This window comes from Drosophila suzukii, chromosome 2L, assembly GCF_043229965.1.
Source record: "Drosophila suzukii chromosome 2L, CBGP_Dsuzu_IsoJpt1.0, whole genome shotgun sequence".
NCBI lineage: Eukaryota > Metazoa > Arthropoda > Insecta > Diptera > Drosophilidae > Drosophila > Drosophila suzukii.
The window spans coordinates 5,009,213-5,027,166 of NC_092080.1; the positions used below are offsets into that span (position 1 = coordinate 5,009,213).

A 17,954-nucleotide genomic window follows, 5' to 3' on the forward strand; every position below is an offset into this window, starting at 1 on the left:
TATTTTGGAACGTGGAACCGGCACATAATTTGTACACAACGTTTTTGGAAATTTAAAAAATAGTCCGATTCATTTAAAAACAATATATACAAAAAATTAATAAAATATGTCATAAAAAGAGACACAGGAACGCGAGTACAAACAATAATATTTATTCCGACTTTATTTATCTTTAATAACAATGACTTGCACGATGTTTGGTATATTTATATATTTAGTATATTTTTGTATTTTATCGATACATTTTAGAGCCACCCTTTGATTTTTGGCGAACCTTTTTAAAATCGTATTTTAGCAGAGTTTAAGTATTTGAATGGAATTACTGCTAACCCTAGTAGGAAGATATTAAAGAACTTACTTACATCCACTTTCTTCAAAAAAATATTTTCATAAATTAAAAATATAAGAGAAGAGCTTCCATACAGAGTGTCATAGAATTGTCTTCCAACCAAATTTTCCCCCAAGAACAACTTTCGGAGTCACGAAACCGTTCCAAAATCAAAAAGACGAAAATGTCCGAGGTGCGATCCAAATCTTTCTTCTTTTGAATTCTCAAACCGCTATTTCTCAAAACCAGGGTCCTGACCCTTACTTTAAAATATGTTCAAGGAAGTTTTGCTTGTTATTTAGCATCACCATGGTTTGGCAAATTTTTGAAGAATTCACATTTCTTTATTTTTCCAAGTCCAGCCTGGACTTTTTGAAGTCATTGCAGTATTTTCGTCGTCCTTACCCTGACTTTATCATACCAAATTTCAGACAAAAACCCAAAGTTCGAATGAAATCTACAATACAAAATGTACATGAGTTTATTTAAAATAATTGTTAAAACTACTTAAATAAATATCATACAGTATATTTACAAATTCGAATAGATTAGCCAATTACTTAGCAATTTTAATTACTTTGCTAAATCACCAAGAATTATAAGTCCGTAATAAGCATTGATTACAGGTATGTTGATTCACCTGAAATTAAATAAAAATATTCATATATTTAGTCATGTTTGAACTTGGACATCAACCTATATTATTAATTTAGTTTAGTCAATAAAACTCAACAATGAAAAATATCGAATTAGCGTGAATGGTTAAGCAATGCAAGAATTCGAAGATATCTCCTTATGCCGAAGACTGTTAATGGCAATGAAACATACAAAATATTTAAGGAATCTCGTCAGTTTCATCGATTTAGGTGCGATTATTATTTTTTAAGATAAGCTTAGTGTAATCAACGAAACATTGGATTAACATTGAAATCTAAAAGTTCAGAAACATAATCGGAAAAATTCGATATTTTAACACCAGTATTTATTAAATGAAATGAAGGACGCAATTGAGATGTCCGGACTCATATACACATATTATGAAGAGGTGAAGTATGTTTGATGAGAATCGATGCGGATACTGATAAAGGGTTTGCCCGGTTAGTTGACCTTTCTTAGGCTCCCACTCACCTATGTACATTAAATTCTAAACAGATGTGCAGAGCCCAGCTGTCATCGATCGGTTCCCCTGTAAAAGGAAGTGGATCTTTGCAAGCCTGTCTGCTAGTATACTCGTAAAAGTCTTGGGGACATATAAATCCAGTTCTGGTGGCTTCGTTTTATACATCAAAAATAAGAGATCGTTCAGCCAGAAGTCTTTTAAATCGTCTCGGGTGTTTATTCTGGCGAAGTCAATAAGAATATAAATGTTTGGACGATATATGGTAGTAAAAAGGCTATCTGAGAAATGGTAGTTTGAATACTATTAATTAAGAAAAAAAACCGGTAATGGGCAAGAAATCTAATTAAAATAAACTCATTTTAATACAAAGGTGAAATAAGAACGATTTTTTATTATTCAATTTTAACAGATAGATTTTTAGTGAGATCTGGTCTTTGAGATGTATAGTATTCAGAAAACTCACCGGATTCCCAATCTCCCTCGCCTTCTTCGGTACCACAGTTGAATTTTGGAGAGGATTGTTTACATGTGATGTATGAATTGTAATTGATGTTCTTATTTTCATTTATACTTCGAGTGTCAGAGGTGATATGAACTTCACTATTCTGCCATTTGATTAAATCAGTTTTTTTAATGGACGGTTGATTAAATATATGATTTTTTTTTATTTCCTCTTTTGTGGAATCATTCAAGCTTGATAAAAGAGGTTTGCTATTAGGCTGTTTGCGTTTAGACGCAGTCGAAGTATTTTTTGAATTGGTTGATGTGTCGTATTGAATTTTAGTCTACGAATATTAGATTTATAGATTAAGCATATTTTCTGCGCAAAACGTGTTTTCACTTACAACTATATCCTTATGATCCAACGGTTCTATTGTTTGACTTTTCGCTGTGTTATCATTGACGATCGGAGTTAAGACTTTTTTTTCAAGAAAGCAGTTTTGGGGCAAACTATCATAATCTGATCTTTCAAAATTTAAAACGTTGTCATTTTTCTCTTTATCAGAAGGTTCAGCGTTAACGTCTCTGCTACAATTTTCTGCTTCAAATACGATCGAAATCTGGAAAATATATAAAAAGTTCGGTTACGATAGGTACAATCAGTAGGTCGTTGTAGTCAGGATCTTCAAAAATCCTGCGCAACGTACTTTGAAATCCTCTGAAAACGCTTTGTGTTCTCTGTCTTTATGTACATCATCGATTTCCGATTTGCTTAAAGTGTGTATATATTTGTTAACTGTTCCATCGGATTCACAAGCTAAACAGGAAAAAAAGCTTATTAAATTGTTGAACTATTTTGAATTGCTAGTTATACTCACGTGAATAATTTCGAACAAAAAATGTATTTAGCCAAAAATGACAAACTATTTTCTTTGAGGATTTTTGTTTAAGTTCGAATTTTATATCACCGGAAACTGGTAAAGATGGTTTACTGGTCAATATAAATGATTTTTGAAAATCAATCGTCCAGGTTTTCAGTCTCTGAAATATGCATAAACCAGAATTAAATAATTTTTCTCGTCGTAGATTGTTAGATGTTATTGACTTACATCTGGCTTTGCATTTTCTGTGGCTGAGTCGTGTAATACAGATACTGAACATTTTACCGTGCCGTAATTTTGCAGAAAACCGGACTCCGAGAACCGTATTTCACATACCTAAAAGTATAAAAAGGGGAAAGTATAATTTCGTTGTAGCTTATTTAGTACGACTTTCTTGAAATACTCACGTTAAGGCTTATTTTCGAATATGGAACACTTGAACAAACTAGTTTGGAAAAATACTGAACATATCGACGCTGAGATGGGATTGTCACACCTTTACGATCCTTTGTACGCTTCTCATCATACCACGCTAATGCCTCATCAGCGGATTTTTGTAATCCACTGAACAGTAAATATGCACAAATCATGGTACCTATAAAAAGTTTGTTAGATCAGATAAAAATATTTATTTAATACAATGTACTTTTCAATGAATCTACGGACAAAGACTACACTTTTCTTACCGGTTCTGCCTTTTCCAGCTTTACAGTGCACGGCTACGACATTGGACGAATCTTCCTTAAGCCACAAATCAACATCCTTGCAAAATCGTTGTATTAACTCAATCGTTGGAGGGTTATGGTCTTCGAACGGAAAAACTGCTACTCTCTGTAATAAATTGATGGATTTTTATTGATTGGGACTACTATAGCCACACAAGATATATCCTACCCCGTGAAATTTTCCCACGTCGTAACTACGCTCTAAGCATAGGTTATATATTTTGTAATGTTGGCCATGATTTTCTTCCAAAAACTTATAGACATCTTCCAGACGGTTTCTGTAGAGGCCCTCTATTTTATCCGGTGCTGGATACCCCATGGCAATTATGTTATCATTAATATCTGTAAGAAAATAAGGAAGCATAAGAATTATAAATCCTTAAAAAGGCACTTCATTTAATGACTTACAGGTTAAATCCAAATTGTATCCTTTTTCTTTGTATCGTATACGTTTTTTGCTCACTACATTGCGTATCACGTTAGACATTAACGAAATGGTGTTGGCCATATTTTTAAAGTTAAAAGACTTGTCTTTTGTTAAATTAGGTTAGCTGCATCCATTCAAATCTAATTGGAAACCAGTTGTTTACTTATATCTTAATCCATTTCAATGTTTTTGTTCTGAAAATAGAAGAGAAGCAAGGAAATTAGTAAGTTTTAATAAATTTTGAGGTTTTTAATCTTATTAAAGAGGCTATCAAAGAAGACTTGAAGGAATCCATAGTTTAGAACCACTCGAAACTCTTATTTAGGTTTTTTAACTGAGAGATCATTTAAGACATTATCACTTGTGTATATCTTAACAGGTTCTTAATATTATCAATAGTGGGTTGGAAATCCTATGCAAGGTATTATTTTCTGTTCTTTGAGATAGTAACTCAAGATAATATCTTTATATAAAAATGGTAATGAATGTATGCAAAATCCGCTAGATGTATTTCACGATTGCAAGAAACATACTACCATGATATGACTGCATTGTTATTCATTATTCATAGTTATTAGAGGCTAATAATGATATTTTACAACTTTGGGTCGAGATGTTCTTGTATATAGATCTGAAAATCGCAATCCTTACTCTTGGATACAGATACATACAAACACAAACTGCATTTCTCGCAGGGGAATAGTTTTTTAGCTCTTTTAAGAACAGGTAAAGAGTTGACTAAAACCCTTTTCATTTAGTATTTTGCTCAAGTTCGGTATACCTAGGTCCTTAAAATTGCCAATCACACACACACTCGCACACTCGCACAGCAGGCACACACACATGCAGGGCATATGTACACGTGAAACATACTTACATGTATTGGCATATTATCAAAGATAAACAATATAACAATTTTCCGCTTGGCATAATACATTCAGTTTGCACGTCGAATATCTCAACTTGCCGATAGAGTTTTCTTATTGCAGCCAACGCATGGGATTCGAGAGCAATTAAATTGGTTCACTGGCTGAACGACGGGCGATTTTTGAACAATCGAAATCCGTATTTGAAACACCGAACAGTAATTTCGAATTACTTAACATAGCGACTGATTTGGCAACTGTTTTCTGTTTGCTGTTTTCGGTTTTCGGGTTTTTGTTTTATTTTATCTCGCCGAGTAGACACACTTTTTCGACAAACTGTTTGCGAATGCGAATGCGAATGGTGGTATGTATTGCAGTTAGAGCACATATGCATGTACAGAAATATGCAGATATGGATGCACCGATTTTTGTGCATTTATGTACATATTTGTTTAAACAAAAACATATTTACAATTCCACAGACATTTTACACACTTTTACACTATCAGCACCACACGAATATACATATGTATGCGACTACTGTTTAATACATATGTATGTGCATATGGGTATGTTTAAGTCAATAAGCTAAATGTATTTGGGTTCCCACCGAGCAGGTTCTTGTTACTGCATCTCAAAAAGTTATCACATGTTATACGTTAAGCCACGAAATTCCAAATAAAACTTTTAAATTATGTGTAAAACTTAAACAATAGCGCTCATGCTCTATTAAATGTATTATTAATTTATCAAGCGTGAGATCCACAGGGTGTTTAAGGTTAGCGATACCACTACAAGATTTGAGAAAAAATACGTGCAGCGTTATCGACGTGCGCCTTTTCGATTAAATTGTGTATGCAAAAACTATCGACAGTTGTTATCGATAGTTGTTAAATTCCCAAAAATATTTCACATAAGTTCTATAACGTTTCTTAATTATTTTAGTTTATAAAATAAAGGTAATCGGTTTTCCAAGGACGGGCTTCATTAAACCAATGAGAAATAACTAATACGTGTGTGTTAAATTTATTTATTAAAACATAATTCAACTAACTAAATTAAAATAAAGTAATTTATATCGATATTTTATTTAAAAACAATTTTTTTGTTTACTTTCTCAATTTTTTAGGCTGTTACGCACATTGAACTTAGCTGCTTTAACAGCTGTTTTGTGGAAATCCCGCAGTGTGACCAAGTACAATTTTCAATATTACAAAATAACTCACCTGAATTATTAAAAATAGTAATATCTACAGAACTATAGCAGTTCTACTGCAAAACCCAAACTCTATTTGTGACACCTTCCACATATAAGTTTACATTTACTAAATGCTAATGCATGAAATTAAAAAGTAAGTACTTTTTTTGTGATTGACCCAGACTATTGTTTTATAAAATTAGCCATATTGTATGCTATTTAAAATAAATTGTGTATTCTTTGATTTGTAGGTCAGTTTCAATACTGGTGCAACAGGTTGCTTAGAGTTAGTAGAGTGTGTGCAGCCCTATATAGATTCTTTGCTGAAGAATTCGCGTTTTTCGTCGTTACCTTTATACTGAAAGAAAAACCAACAACATAAAGAAACCTTTAAAATGTGCCACAAAAATGTTGACTTGTCATCTTTGGATTTGTTAAAGAAATAATGTTGTCCTTTTTGTTTTTAACGCAACACAAATCCCTAAAAATCGAATTACAATATTCTCAACATCTCATCACATTGGAAAAAGCGAAAAGATATGCGAAATAACAAGCAGTAACTCTGTCACTGCCAACAGAAATATTTGTGAATACTTCGATTTGAAGTCGCAGAAATAAAAACAAATTTTTTGCCGTATTAACCAATTTTATTTTCATTTCTCTCATCGTTTCTTTAAAAAAGTATCTGCAGTCATTTGCTCCAAATGTATTCTAACCCCTTAGGCTAACTAACTATTCGACATTTTCACAAAAAGAATATTGCTCTGCTTTTTTTTTAACATAAAGCATTCTTATGGATCTCAGTGTGTTTAAGAAAATCACTGACTAATGACTGGTTAATTTGTTAAAATATCAAAAATGCTGGAACCGAAAAACCGTTATATGTTAAACCCGATACTCTTAACTTAAGATAGTCGCTTGAAGCATTGGCTAGAGCAGCACTTTATTAGTTTTTGTTTGATTGAGTTAAAAATGTAGGTAGATCATGCAGTATTTCTTACCAAATTTAAAGTCAATGTCTTAATTATTGTTGGTGGTCTGCCTGCAAGCACCTGCCGGTTATTGCTCCTATAGTCTTCAAGATCCAGAAAATCGGACAGGTCATCCAGAAAAGTGTCTGAAACGCGTTTTATGCCGTTTCAGACTTCTGAACGAACCGGGTATAATTACACAGCTTCATTTTGAAGGGTATTAGATGATTATACAAGTTCTGTAGAAAATGAACACCTAAACAATTCCGATTCCTTTTAAGTTCTTTAATATTTAGACCAATTATGATGCGAAAGCTTGTACGTATACGAGAAACTTTTCCGCATTTTCTTTATTAAAATTGCGTACTTCTAGAATTTGGTTTGACGTTGTTCGAGTCTTAGCGTATTTCTTCTTACTAGTTTTCTACGTTATAACTTAAATTTTATGTGCTTGCAATTGTCATGTTATTAATGGGTACTCGTTAAATAAATAATGAAAATACGACGACGACTATCAGTTTTGTTGATGTGGGGTGTTGTTGTTGTTGGTTGGCCGATCGAAAACGATCGAATGCTACGATTTTAAATGTTTCGAGTCTGCGTTTACGGTGTCGCACTTAAGTTATTATTTATTAATCATTACTCATAGGCAACTATGAGGGGTGTTGTCATTAGAATCGATGGTTTCCAACCGGCGAGCGAGACCGGAAGCGTCCAGCTGATTGTCCGCCAGTGCGTCCATAGCTGGCACTGCTTCCACTGCTGTAGCGGCTGCTCTCGCGTCCACCGCCGTACACCTCGCGTCGATTGAAGCCGCTTCCGCCGCCATCGCGTCCATTGTAGCTGCTGGCCCCGGATCGGCCGGAGCTATAGCCCCTCTCCGTGTGACGACTCGAGGATCCGCTGGATCCACGCTGCCGGAATCCCCCGCCGCCGCTGCCACTGCTCGTGATGCTGTGCCGGCCGAAATCGCCGCGTCTGCCCCTTTCGGCCGGCCCGCCACGCCTACCCTGACGCGGCCGCCCCTTCGAGATCTCCACACGCAGCTGGGATCCCAGGAGTTCCGACCCGTTCAGTATGTCGCACGCCTTTTCGGCGTCGTCGCGGTGCTCGAACTCCACAAACGCAAAGCCCGGGGGGTTGAATGCTATCCATACCGAATTCAGCTTGCCGTACTTTGTGAACTCCCCCTCCAGATCGTCTTTTTTCACTTTATCGGTCAGATTGCCAACGTACACCCTTGTCCCACGCTGATCACCCATGCTAGACATCTAATGTTACTGTTTCCGCGATATCCCTTTCAGATACCTGCTTGAAAAATAAATAATCAATAAGTTATCACCACCGGACAATTTAGCGTTTGTATCTATATCAAGTTTTCAACCAGGGTGGTTAAACTCGTTGCAAAAATGCTAATTTTTAAAAATAGCCTCGCATTTGGAACACCGAAATCGGGCGAAAATTGTGTTTTATTTATAGTATTCGGGGACCTTAAAAAAGGGACTTTCCATTACTTTAATGACTTTCGCTTGAACCAAGTTGTACACTAATTCTTATAACAAAATATTATTTTGATTGGAGATATTTTTGCGTATTTAAAAAGGGTTTAGAATAATACTTTGTCGCTAATCAACTGTTGTCTATTTTCTTGAAATAATCCTTGATCAAATGACATAACAGCACTTTCACAGCGTTATAAATTATATATGAAAAATAGTAAATTAATTGCCCTTAAGGGAAGTGGCTATTAGAGTGTATCCTATTCCATATTCAGTAATTCAACAGTTTAGGATAAAAAAAAAGAAAAAAACGAAGTACCATTTTTTATTTTAATTTGTAATGCAAAAAAAAAACCGTTTCCTTATAAAGCACCATCTCTTTCATGTTTTGTTTTGACAAGTTTTAAATTTTTCGACGGTATAACCATAAACTTTTCCTCTCTTCAGTGGAAAGTTTAAAATGTGAAAATTTTCGGATGGGTTTTTCATGATAAAATAATAGAAAATATACAAAATATTGTTGAAAAAGTTTCACCAAAGGCAAATCTCCCCTTAAAAATTGTGATCGCGGCAGTTCTGAATGGTGTATCGAGGATAGGATCGTGAATGTACTCTTGGGGAATCCTAGTTTCACATCTATCAAAAACCCAACTGTTTCGAAGTGCTTTGTGGTAGTTCCCGATAGTTTGGTATTTTTCTCTGTTCCAAATGAGATATATTTTGCTATCTTTGCTTGTACATACATATGTATTAGTTTGTTTATTGATATCTTGAGTATTTACGAAACGACGCATAATAATAAAGAATTCGTTTTGGCATTTTTTAAAAGTTGTAATGGCAGAAATGGAAATGCAAAGTAACAAAATGTCTATCACAGAGGAAGCACAAGCGGTAAGAAGATATTTAATGGTTGAATTCATTTCGTGTCGAACAGGGAATTACGGATTATTTGTTAATGCGCAGTAAGGCTATGTGCAAATATGTTTGTGCACAAGTGTGTTTGCAAGCATGTAAAGAGCGCTAACTTTTCAAACGGATTTTTAAATTATTTTCCAAAGCAATATTTGTAGTTTGTCTTATTTGGAAATGCCCAAGAAAGGTTTTTTAAACACGAAAAAATGGATAATAAGAATGATATTGCATCTATCTTCTACTAATTTATACTTTATTTCCATTAACACTCATCATAAAATATCAATGTATTTCAGCAGACACGGAAAGAATGTGGGAAAAGAGGACGGAAACCAGGAAGAAAGACATCGACTGAAAAATTGGATATCAAGGCCAAACTTGGTAAGAAATAGAAAAAGTATTTGTATAATGTATGTACTTATTTTGATGTACATAAATACATATATACGTTACATTTTAAACTTAAGATTTCTGGCCACCAAGGTTACTTTTGCGACCATGAAACCAATTCAAACCGTTTTCTATCGAGACCCTGTGAATTAATTCATTTTCTAATGTATTTTCTTTTGAATTTACAGAACGTAGCAGGCAAAGTGCTAGAGAATGCCGGGCACGTAAGAAACTACGCTATCAGTACCTCGAAGAATTAGTTGCGGATCGGGAGAAGGCTGTAGTGGCCTTACGTGCCGAACTGGAGCGCGTCGGTATATAATTTATCAAGCCAGGTTCAACCAATTTATTTATTCTTATCTCTATTGCAGTTAATACAATGGAATAGACAGTTAAGTGAAAGTAACACTCCAATCAACAATGACCAGTTGCTTCAGGAAATCGGAATCCTCAAACAAGAATAACCTATATTTTTATTCTTAACATAAAATAATGATAAATACACGGCAGTTACTATTTATATTTTTAACCAAAACCTGTGTAAGTTAACTAGGTGGTTTGAAACGGTTTGGTTTTTAAAATATTGTATTTGTATTAAGATGCTTTTTATACAGAACTTTTAACGTACATTTTAAGGGTATTTTTCCATTTTTGTTAACACATTGAACGGTTCTGCTTTGTACTTTAAATAAACCAAATAATACAAAGTGAGGTCATTGATTTATACAAAAAAGAATTTACTTTTAGTTTTTTATATCTAGAACGTTTTAATACCTGATGTTTTAAATAGTTTCATTTTGCAACCATCTGTGACCCTTTTTGGTAGTGGAACAGTGGTAGTGAAACAATTACTTTCAAATTGAACGACTATTCGATTACCCTTTCGTGAAGAAACCTATCGAGGGTTTATCATCTCTTTCACGGCATAAAAATACAGATAATAGAAATAAATACAGAAACAAATGTAAACATAATTGATAAGCGTGAACAGTTCTTCATTGTTTAGGAACTGAAGTTACTTGTAACTTATACATATGTGCCAACGTACCATCTTTACTTTAAAACCGGAATCTCAAACAAGATAATATGGCATTAAATGGATTCTTAGAGTTCTTTCAAAAGGGCAAGGTGGGGTTGTTTTTATGCAAAATAATACACAAATAGCATATATTCACATTGGATTTCAGACTTTTAGGCCAAAGAAGCCCTTTGCCTCGGGAACAATTAGATATTCTCTACACAAGCAAGCTCAGGCCAGTCTGCAATCCGGGATTAATCTTCGGCAAGTTGTGCGGCTGCCCCAAGGAGAGAATTTGAACGACTGGCTGGCTGTACATGGTAAAAATTATATTATTAATATCATATTGCATCACTTTATGTATAATGTTTAATCCTAGTTGTGGACTTTTTCAACCGCATAAATCTCCTTTACGGCACTGTCTCCGAGTTTTGCAACGAAACTACATGCCCCACAATGTCTGGAGGATCCCGGTATGAGTATTTATGGGCTGATGGAGATCTGTAAGTAAATAACCCCGGTAAACGCCACCCAAGTTATTAATACTTTTTTATAATATCAGATATAAAAAGCCAACTGCACTCTCAGCCCAAAAATATATTGAACACTTAATGGACTGGATTGAGACACAAATCAACAATGAATCTGTCTTTCCCGTATCCACTGGTGAGTTCAGAGCCTTGTCCGCTGCTGTTCTCAAAAATTACTTATTCCCCAACTTTATTTCAGATGTTCCTTTTCCGAAAAACTTCTCAGCCATTAGTCGGAAAATTTTAACCCGTCTGTTTCGTGTGTTTGTCCACGTCTATATACACCACTTTGATCGTATAGTCAGCATTGGCGCAGTGAGTATTACTATTTGATAAACCCACAGCAGCATTATCAAATAAATTTATATTTACCTTATTTTAGGAAGCCCACGTAAATGCCTGCTATAAACATTTCTACTACTTTGTCCAAGAATTCGACATGGTTTCGGCCAAGGAGCTGGAACCGCTGCAGGAAATGACATCTAGAATTTGCAAAGACAAGGATTAAATGTATCTCGTACTAGATTGTGATGTAAATATTTATTGTTTATTAAAAAATAAATAAGCTTACATGGAGTTTGGTAATCTTTGTTATTTTGTATATTTGCTATGACTTTTGGTATTTTTAGTCAGGGAAATTGTATATTAAGGGCATTCCTTGCAAAGGAAATGGTATCTTTAACTGCAAAAGATTTGGTCGCACCGATGTAAACAGATTTTTTTGGCACTTCTTTATATTTTTTGCTGAATTGTTTTATTGAAATAAGCCCGAGTTTAAGTATTTTGCGAGATGGAGATGGTTGACCCAGATGCACATTTGGTGGCCCTTAAAGGTATAACAATGTATTTAATAAATGTTCCCAAATTCCTATTACCAAGGAAAGATGTTATTGTTTTTTATAGTTATGCGGCTGATGCGGCCCACTTTGGTGGGAGTTGGACCTGTCGTAACTTGCGAGCCCACGGATTTGGTGCAGAAATTTAGCAGCTCCCAGGAGAGTGACGGAATATCTGGGGCCTGTGCGGAAACCTTGGCGGCGGGACAAGTTCTATTGCTACCCCAATCCTTCGGAAGCATTTATCTGGGCGAAACATTCGCCAGCTATATCTGCGTCCACAACACCACCGCCAATCCTGTGGAATGTGTGACCGTTAAGGCCGATCTTCAGTCGAACACGACGCGCATCAACTTGTCCATGCACGAAAACGCCAAGTCCCCAGTGACGTTGGCTCCCGGTGGAACAATCGACGATGTTATACGATACGAGGTTAAGGAAATCGGAACCCATATGTAAGTGGACATTATAGCAAACGCGAATTCTTCAGAAAAGTAATATACATACTTTCTTTGCAGTCTCGTCTGCGAAGTAAACTACTCGACTCCCGCGGGCTATGCCCAGTCCTTGAGAAAGTTCTTCAAGTTTCAAGTTCTAAAGCCACTCGATGTTAAAACTAAGTTTTACAATGCCGAGATCGACGAAATATACTTGGAGGCACAGGTCCAAAACGTGACTACCAGCCCGTTTTGCCTCGAAAAAGTGGAATTGGATGGTTCCGAGGATTACTCCGTAACACCTTTGAATACGCTGCCCAATGGGGAGTCTGTTTTTACAGTGAAGCACATGTTGCAGCCCAATAACAGTTGTCAGTTTCTTTACTGCATTAAGGTGAGTAGTGGAAACATTGTAATTCCCAAGTTTATACCAAGTTTATTTATTTTCTTGTGTATCCTGAGCAGCCCAAAGGAGATATTGCTAAGGACATAGATACTCTGCGGCAATTTAATAATGTGGGAAAACTGGATATTGTCTGGAGGTCAAATCTTGGCGAAAAGGGCAGGCTGCAAACCAGTCAACTGCAGCGGCTGGTAAGTAGGAAATTACCCTAGGGATATAATTGATTAAACTCTTAATTTTCAGCCATTTGAGTGCAAAACTCTCCGTTTGGAAGTTCTAGATGCGAAGAATACCATTAAAATTGGTACTATTTTCACGTTCAACTGTCGTGTGACGAATACATCTGAGCAGGCGATGAAATTAAATGTTCGCCTGGTTGCCAAGTTTTCACCGGACAGTCAGTATACGGGATGCGCTGATTTTATGCTGGGTTTGCTGCAAAGTGGAGAATCTGCTGAGTTTCCCTTGTCCGTCTGTCCATCTAAACTAGGCCTTGTTAAAATATCACCCTTGATATTGACCAATACACTTCAAAATGAACAATTTACCATAGAGAATGTCGTTGATGTTTTTGTCGTAAATTCGGATTACGACAACGATCCCACAACGCACCAGAATAAGTTAATTCGTTACGAAAGTGCTGGAAGCTGTTTAAACCAAAAGCAAATTCAACTGCAGGTTGTATAGTATTGTCTGTTAATAAATGTATAAATTAAATTTTGTTTTTAAATTTTTTATACCGGTGGATTTTAATTTGGGATTTGTTACTGCTGTTCGTCAAAAAAGTAGAAATTCAGTGACAAAAATTTGAATTTAGAATGACAGTGTGAATAGGATACCACAAGATGTTACATGTGTGCTGATATTAGCAATTAACAGTTTTAGCGAATACCTCAAACCTGTTAAGTATGCTCTAGCTTTTTAGATCTGGCTGCCAATTCCAATTGTATTTCATTATTTTTTACGAGACACCAACAACAATTGCAGTCCAAAAGCATTTTCTTTTCAAAAATAGTATAGAACTTGGCGTACAAATCCATCCTAAACTCGTACAAAATACTAAATTAAAACTAAATTGATTTGCGTGTGCGGTCCCATTTTTAGAACATCATGTGTTTCTTCTTGTCAGACCTGGCCACATTAGTTTAGATCAAAACACTAGAGATGTTACGAAATTTATGCACTCTTACATTTTCCACGAATTTCGGAAAATGCATTTTTCAATCGCAGGCTATTCGTGGCATGGCGGGTCATTCAAAGTGGGCCAACATAAAGCACACAAAGGCTCTGAAAGATGGAGCTAGAGCAGCCTTATTTGCAAAGATTTCGAGGCAAATCCGCATGGCCATTCAGGAGGGCAACTCCGCGTAAGTCATTGGTTATTTTCCTTAATCTGATAAATGAACATTTAATATTTCCGTTGAGACAGTGATCCAGCCATTAATTCTCTCCTGCGCACGGAAATAGAAAGAGCCCTGAAGCAAAATATGCCCAGCGGAACTATACAAAACACGTTGAATAAATTTAAGTCAAGCAAAGTGCAGCTAAAAAAGTACCGGCTGGACATCAGGTATAAAAGAAGCGTATACCTGATATGCATTTTCTACACGGACAACTTTTCTGGGGTTAAAATGGATGCGACGCCAATGATTAAGAAAGCCGGGTAATACCTTTCCTAAAGTTATAATGTTGCTTTAACTAAATCCGTTTTGTATCTTTCAGAGGTGAATTTATGGATGTTGGTAATTTGTTTGAGGACTTTGGCTTAATAGAAGCTCGGTATGATTCATCAAAACTTCTCAACGGGTCCAGTTTGGAAGATAAAGCCACTAATGATGCTATAGAACTTGGTGCTGAAGAGATCGAAATAGTTGACAATGCCGAAGGATCGGTAAATGTAAGTAAAGTGTTTCGTTTTATGTTTACTATATAAGTAATGTTAATTTTGTTGCTTTCGCCTTTCCAGTTCCTATGCAGTCCTGTCGTTTTAACTAGCTTAAGTAGAAACTTGGAAAAAGCTGGATACACCGTTGAGAGCAGTGAACACATATTTTCTCCAATGGTAAGGGTGTCTATTCTTTACTAGAACTATACTTTTATAATTCAGAATTTTTACTTTCAGAATGTTGTGCAATTATCCCCGGAAGACCAAAAGGCATATGACGTGTTTATAGAAAAACTAAGAAACATCCCAGGCTTAGAGGATATCTATGATAATGTTGAATAACAATAACTTGTTGAATAAAACAGAAATATAGGCAATTTTCAAAAACATCAGTTAAAAACATCTGTTAAAAGCTATGTTAAGAATTTAGTGTTTCATGTGCAACGTTCCTAAAACACCTGTATCTCTCTGTTACTAAAAAAAACTTATGTAAACACGATGGGATACCCCTAACGAACTAAACTTCAGCTGTTTATGTGAACGCAAACCAATACATGTGCAGCATCAAAATCGTTGGTCAAAATAAAATAGCAGACTTTAAATATGAATTATTTAAGAGTTATTCGGAATAATTGGAAAAAATGCGCGTTCGGAGCGGCAGTGTCTGTGTACGCTCTGCAATCGCTGAAAACGCACATTGAGTATGCATTCAGAAAACAATAATAATTGTCAAAAACTTTAACCTCTTTCTCAACCTCAGGATTGAACAACATATGAGAAAGTTTGCCTCCCAGATTCAATCCAATCAAATTGCCGATCGACCGAAGAAGGTGCTTGTGGTAATGAATCCGGTTGCCAATAAGAAGAGATCGGAAAAATTTGTAAGTAGCTTGCGCACACTTGACCAAAAGCCCCCAAATCAGCCTTTGATTTTCAGTTCAAGAACTACTGCGAGCCGGTTTTGCATTTAGCTGGATATTCTGTGGAGATCCTGCGCACCAACCACATTGGACATGCCAAGAGCTACGTGGAGGAGATGGCTGCGCTGCCCGATGCGATTGTGGTGGCCGGCGGCGATGGAACCTCATCGGAGGTGGTGACGGGGCTGATGCGACGGCGGGGTAATCTCTGCCCCATCACCATTCTCCCGCTGGGCCGCTCCTTCCAGTCCGCCTCGAAGCGCTTCCAGATCTTTGGCGTCAAGGACGTGGCCTATGTGAAGAGCCTGTGCAAGGCACTGGAACCCATGCTCAAGGATGAGAGCCAGTACCAAAGCGTGATCCGCTTCGATGTTATCAAGGGAGACGAAGAAAACGACAGCCAGCTGAAGCCCATATTCGGCCTGAACGGACTCTCCTGGGGCCTGATGGAGGACATTAATTCGGCCAAGGATAAGTACTGGTACTTTGGCCCTCTGCGTCACTATGCATCCGCCGCCTCCAAGTCGTTTGCCGACAACTGGAGCCTGAAGACTGACTATGTGTACACACCGCCGTGCCCTGGCTGTGTGGATTGTGCTTCGACTCAGCGGCAGGATGCGCTGCCCGTCGGCGGTGGCCTCTTCACCAGGAACCTCTTTAAGTACCAGAGGAACAGCGGCGAATCAAGGAGGACTTTGGTTAAGAACGACAATTGCGCGAACAAGTTCGAGGGCAGCGTGGAGGCCAGTCAGATAAACATCAATTGTGTTCAGAACGAGGAGAACTTTGCGGAGCTGGAGAGCCAGTTCATCAGCTCGTTGCAGCCAGGCTGGGAGTTCATTAAGCAAATTCCACAGGTCACCTGCAGCAACATTCTGCCCAGCCTGGTGGTGAAGAGTCGAACCATTCAGCTGCATCCGGCCGGCGAAATGGCGGAGAAATTCTACTCCATTGACGGCGAGGAGTACGATGCAAGACCCATTAAGGTATCTGTTGTCCCCAATGCTATTAAAGTTTTTTGTTGAAATTTTAAACGTGTATATTAATTAAAATCTTGATTAAATGGCGCTATTTTAGTATAGCATAACACATTCACAGCAAAAGTTAACCGCTATTTCTTCCCAAATCCAGAGCTGCGTGTAATCATTCTCAAATTTCTCTGCGGTGATCAAAATCAATTTATCGTTTATTCGAATGCATGAGCCAGCTTTACGGCGCAGTACTTTTATTGTAAATGATTTTGGCTTGCAATTAAAGTGATCATACCAACATTTTCTGGCAATACACTCGATGGAACGGATATAGCGTGGAAAGTAATTTAAGCCTAAGTCGATCCAGTTGATCCTGGAGGAGCATTCCCAGGGTCGCTGCTTAAAGCCATCGATTCTCGGATGGTGTCCCACCCGATCCATGAATGCGCTTCTGGTTCGCAGGCTCTTGCTCCGCGCCGGTTCCTTCTTTTCCACCAACGCAAAGTGGTTGGTCTCCCAGGCGGGAAAGTGGCTAATCGAAATCGCCTCACTGTCGGCATAGAATGGCAGCTCGTAGGACGATCGCTTGTAGCCCAACTGGTAGCTTTTCTCCTCGGGCTCGCCGGGCGGATCGATGCTCATGTAGCGAGGATTGAAGGCCTGTCCCAGAATTTTGGCCAGTGACTGTGTTGAAAGCTCGGCGCAGTAGTCGGCATCATCCTGAGCCGATCCAAAGAATGCAAAAAAGGTGAGGAAAATGGCCAGCCAGTTAAGTTCCTTCTGTGATTTCATATTTGTAGACGGTGTTTGCAAAAACATGGCTGGTTGAAAACAGGGTTACAGCAGTGATAGGAACTCAACTATCGTTTTAGTTGCTGCAGCTATCGTTGAAATATAGTATAGAAATTTTTAATAATCGAAAAGAAAAACATTTCAATTTAGTGCCAATAATATCAAATCCAATTTGTAAATTATAATTTCTTTATTCATAAGCAACTAAAATGTATTTAATTCTTTGGACAAAGTCGCATAACTAATAACTATAAATCAGACAAGTTATTATGTCTTTTGTAATCTTTTTTTATTAATCTATAATTTGTAATATAATATAAATTTAAGAATCCAAAGATTCATTTTCCCACTAAAATGGGAGAGCTCTTCTGACATCTCAATCAGATATAACCCCATCTCTATGA

General features: G+C 36.9%; 8 protein-coding genes across 13 annotated transcripts; 5 read left to right on the forward strand and 3 right to left on the reverse strand.

The window, feature by feature from the left end:
* Positions 1 to 786: 786 nt before the first annotated feature.
* On the reverse strand, positions 787 to 5,587 carry Pten (phosphatase and tensin-like protein). 3 transcript variants are annotated; one of them, XR_001768001.4, is made up of 12 exons: positions 4,800 to 5,586; positions 3,904 to 4,116; positions 3,665 to 3,837; positions 3,457 to 3,601; positions 3,178 to 3,365; positions 2,999 to 3,106; positions 2,768 to 2,930; positions 2,597 to 2,706; positions 2,294 to 2,509; positions 1,912 to 2,233; positions 1,457 to 1,668; positions 787 to 968 (listed from the first exon to the last, which is right to left on the reverse strand). XR_001768001.4 is itself a non-coding variant. In XM_017090314.4 (12 exons), the coding sequence occupies exons 3-12, from the start codon at positions 4,001 to 4,003 to the stop codon at positions 949 to 951; spliced, it is 1,545 nt and encodes a 514-aa protein (XP_016945803.2). In that variant the 5' UTR covers positions 4,004 to 4,116; positions 4,800 to 5,124; positions 5,399 to 5,586; the 3' UTR covers positions 787 to 948. The 3 variants fall into 3 exon arrangements, 2 of the variants coding, with proteins under 2 accessions (XP_016945803.2, XP_016945804.2); XM_017090314.4 differs by lacking the exon at positions 1,457 to 1,668 and having other exon boundaries at positions 4,800 to 5,124; positions 5,399 to 5,586; XM_017090315.4 differs by lacking the exons at positions 1,457 to 1,668; positions 1,912 to 2,233 and having other exon boundaries at positions 4,800 to 5,587.
* Positions 5,588 to 7,273: 1,686 nt separating this feature from the next.
* Positions 7,274 to 8,358, reverse strand: Rsf1 (Repressor splicing factor 1). The gene has a single exon (XM_017067500.4). The coding sequence runs from the start codon at positions 8,226 to 8,228 to the stop codon at positions 7,629 to 7,631; it is 600 nt and encodes a 199-aa protein (XP_016922989.1). The 5' UTR covers positions 8,229 to 8,358; the 3' UTR covers positions 7,274 to 7,628.
* Positions 8,359 to 9,183: 825 nt separating this feature from the next.
* Positions 9,184 to 10,293, forward strand: REPTOR-BP (REPTOR-binding partner). Of its 4 annotated transcripts, none has more exons than XM_065867472.2 (4): positions 9,184 to 9,347; positions 9,668 to 9,749; positions 9,947 to 10,072; positions 10,130 to 10,293. In XM_065867472.2, the coding sequence occupies exons 1-4, from the start codon at positions 9,291 to 9,293 to the stop codon at positions 10,144 to 10,146; spliced, it is 282 nt and encodes a 93-aa protein (XP_065723544.1). In that variant the 5' UTR covers positions 9,184 to 9,290; the 3' UTR covers positions 10,147 to 10,293. The 4 variants fall into 4 exon arrangements, with proteins under 4 accessions (XP_065723544.1, XP_016929157.1, XP_016929147.1 ...); XM_017073668.4 differs by having other exon boundaries at positions 9,947 to 10,068; XM_017073658.4 differs by having other exon boundaries at positions 9,191 to 9,347; positions 9,665 to 9,749; positions 9,947 to 10,068.
* Positions 10,294 to 10,659: 366 nt separating this feature from the next.
* On the forward strand, positions 10,660 to 11,882 carry Mob3 (MOB kinase activator 3). Its single transcript, XM_017074059.4, has 6 exons — positions 10,660 to 10,886; positions 10,946 to 11,096; positions 11,156 to 11,279; positions 11,339 to 11,442; positions 11,506 to 11,621; positions 11,689 to 11,882. Exons 1-6 carry the CDS (start codon positions 10,845 to 10,847, stop codon positions 11,812 to 11,814), a joined length of 663 nt encoding a protein of 220 aa, XP_016929548.1. The 5' UTR covers positions 10,660 to 10,844; the 3' UTR covers positions 11,815 to 11,882.
* Positions 11,883 to 11,984: 102 nt separating this feature from the next.
* On the forward strand, positions 11,985 to 13,699 carry LOC108021397 (probable trafficking protein particle complex subunit 13 homolog). Its single transcript, XM_017090097.4, has 5 exons — positions 11,985 to 12,139; positions 12,210 to 12,597; positions 12,661 to 12,973; positions 13,045 to 13,173; positions 13,226 to 13,699. Exons 1-5 carry the CDS (start codon positions 12,097 to 12,099, stop codon positions 13,667 to 13,669), a joined length of 1,317 nt encoding a protein of 438 aa, XP_016945586.3. The 5' UTR covers positions 11,985 to 12,096; the 3' UTR covers positions 13,670 to 13,699.
* Positions 13,700 to 14,132: 433 nt separating this feature from the next.
* Positions 14,133 to 15,256, forward strand: LOC108021399 (probable transcriptional regulatory protein MYPU_6240). The gene is made up of 5 exons (XM_017090099.4): positions 14,133 to 14,349; positions 14,412 to 14,645; positions 14,705 to 14,879; positions 14,949 to 15,044; positions 15,105 to 15,256. Exons 1-5 carry the CDS (start codon positions 14,147 to 14,149, stop codon positions 15,207 to 15,209), a joined length of 813 nt encoding a protein of 270 aa, XP_016945588.3. The 5' UTR covers positions 14,133 to 14,146; the 3' UTR covers positions 15,210 to 15,256.
* Positions 15,257 to 15,388: 132 nt separating this feature from the next.
* On the forward strand, positions 15,389 to 16,890 carry Mulk (acylglycerol kinase-like protein Mulk). Its single transcript, XM_017090098.4, has 3 exons — positions 15,389 to 15,568; positions 15,628 to 15,748; positions 15,805 to 16,890. Exons 1-3 carry the CDS (start codon positions 15,471 to 15,473, stop codon positions 16,810 to 16,812), a joined length of 1,227 nt encoding a protein of 408 aa, XP_016945587.3. The 5' UTR covers positions 15,389 to 15,470; the 3' UTR covers positions 16,813 to 16,890.
* On the reverse strand, positions 15,805 to 17,602 carry trk (trunk). Its single transcript, XM_017090100.4, has one exon. The coding sequence runs from the start codon at positions 17,575 to 17,577 to the stop codon at positions 16,861 to 16,863; it is 717 nt and encodes a 238-aa protein (XP_016945589.3). The 5' UTR covers positions 17,578 to 17,602; the 3' UTR covers positions 15,805 to 16,860.
* Positions 17,603 to 17,954: the final 352 nt, after the last annotated feature.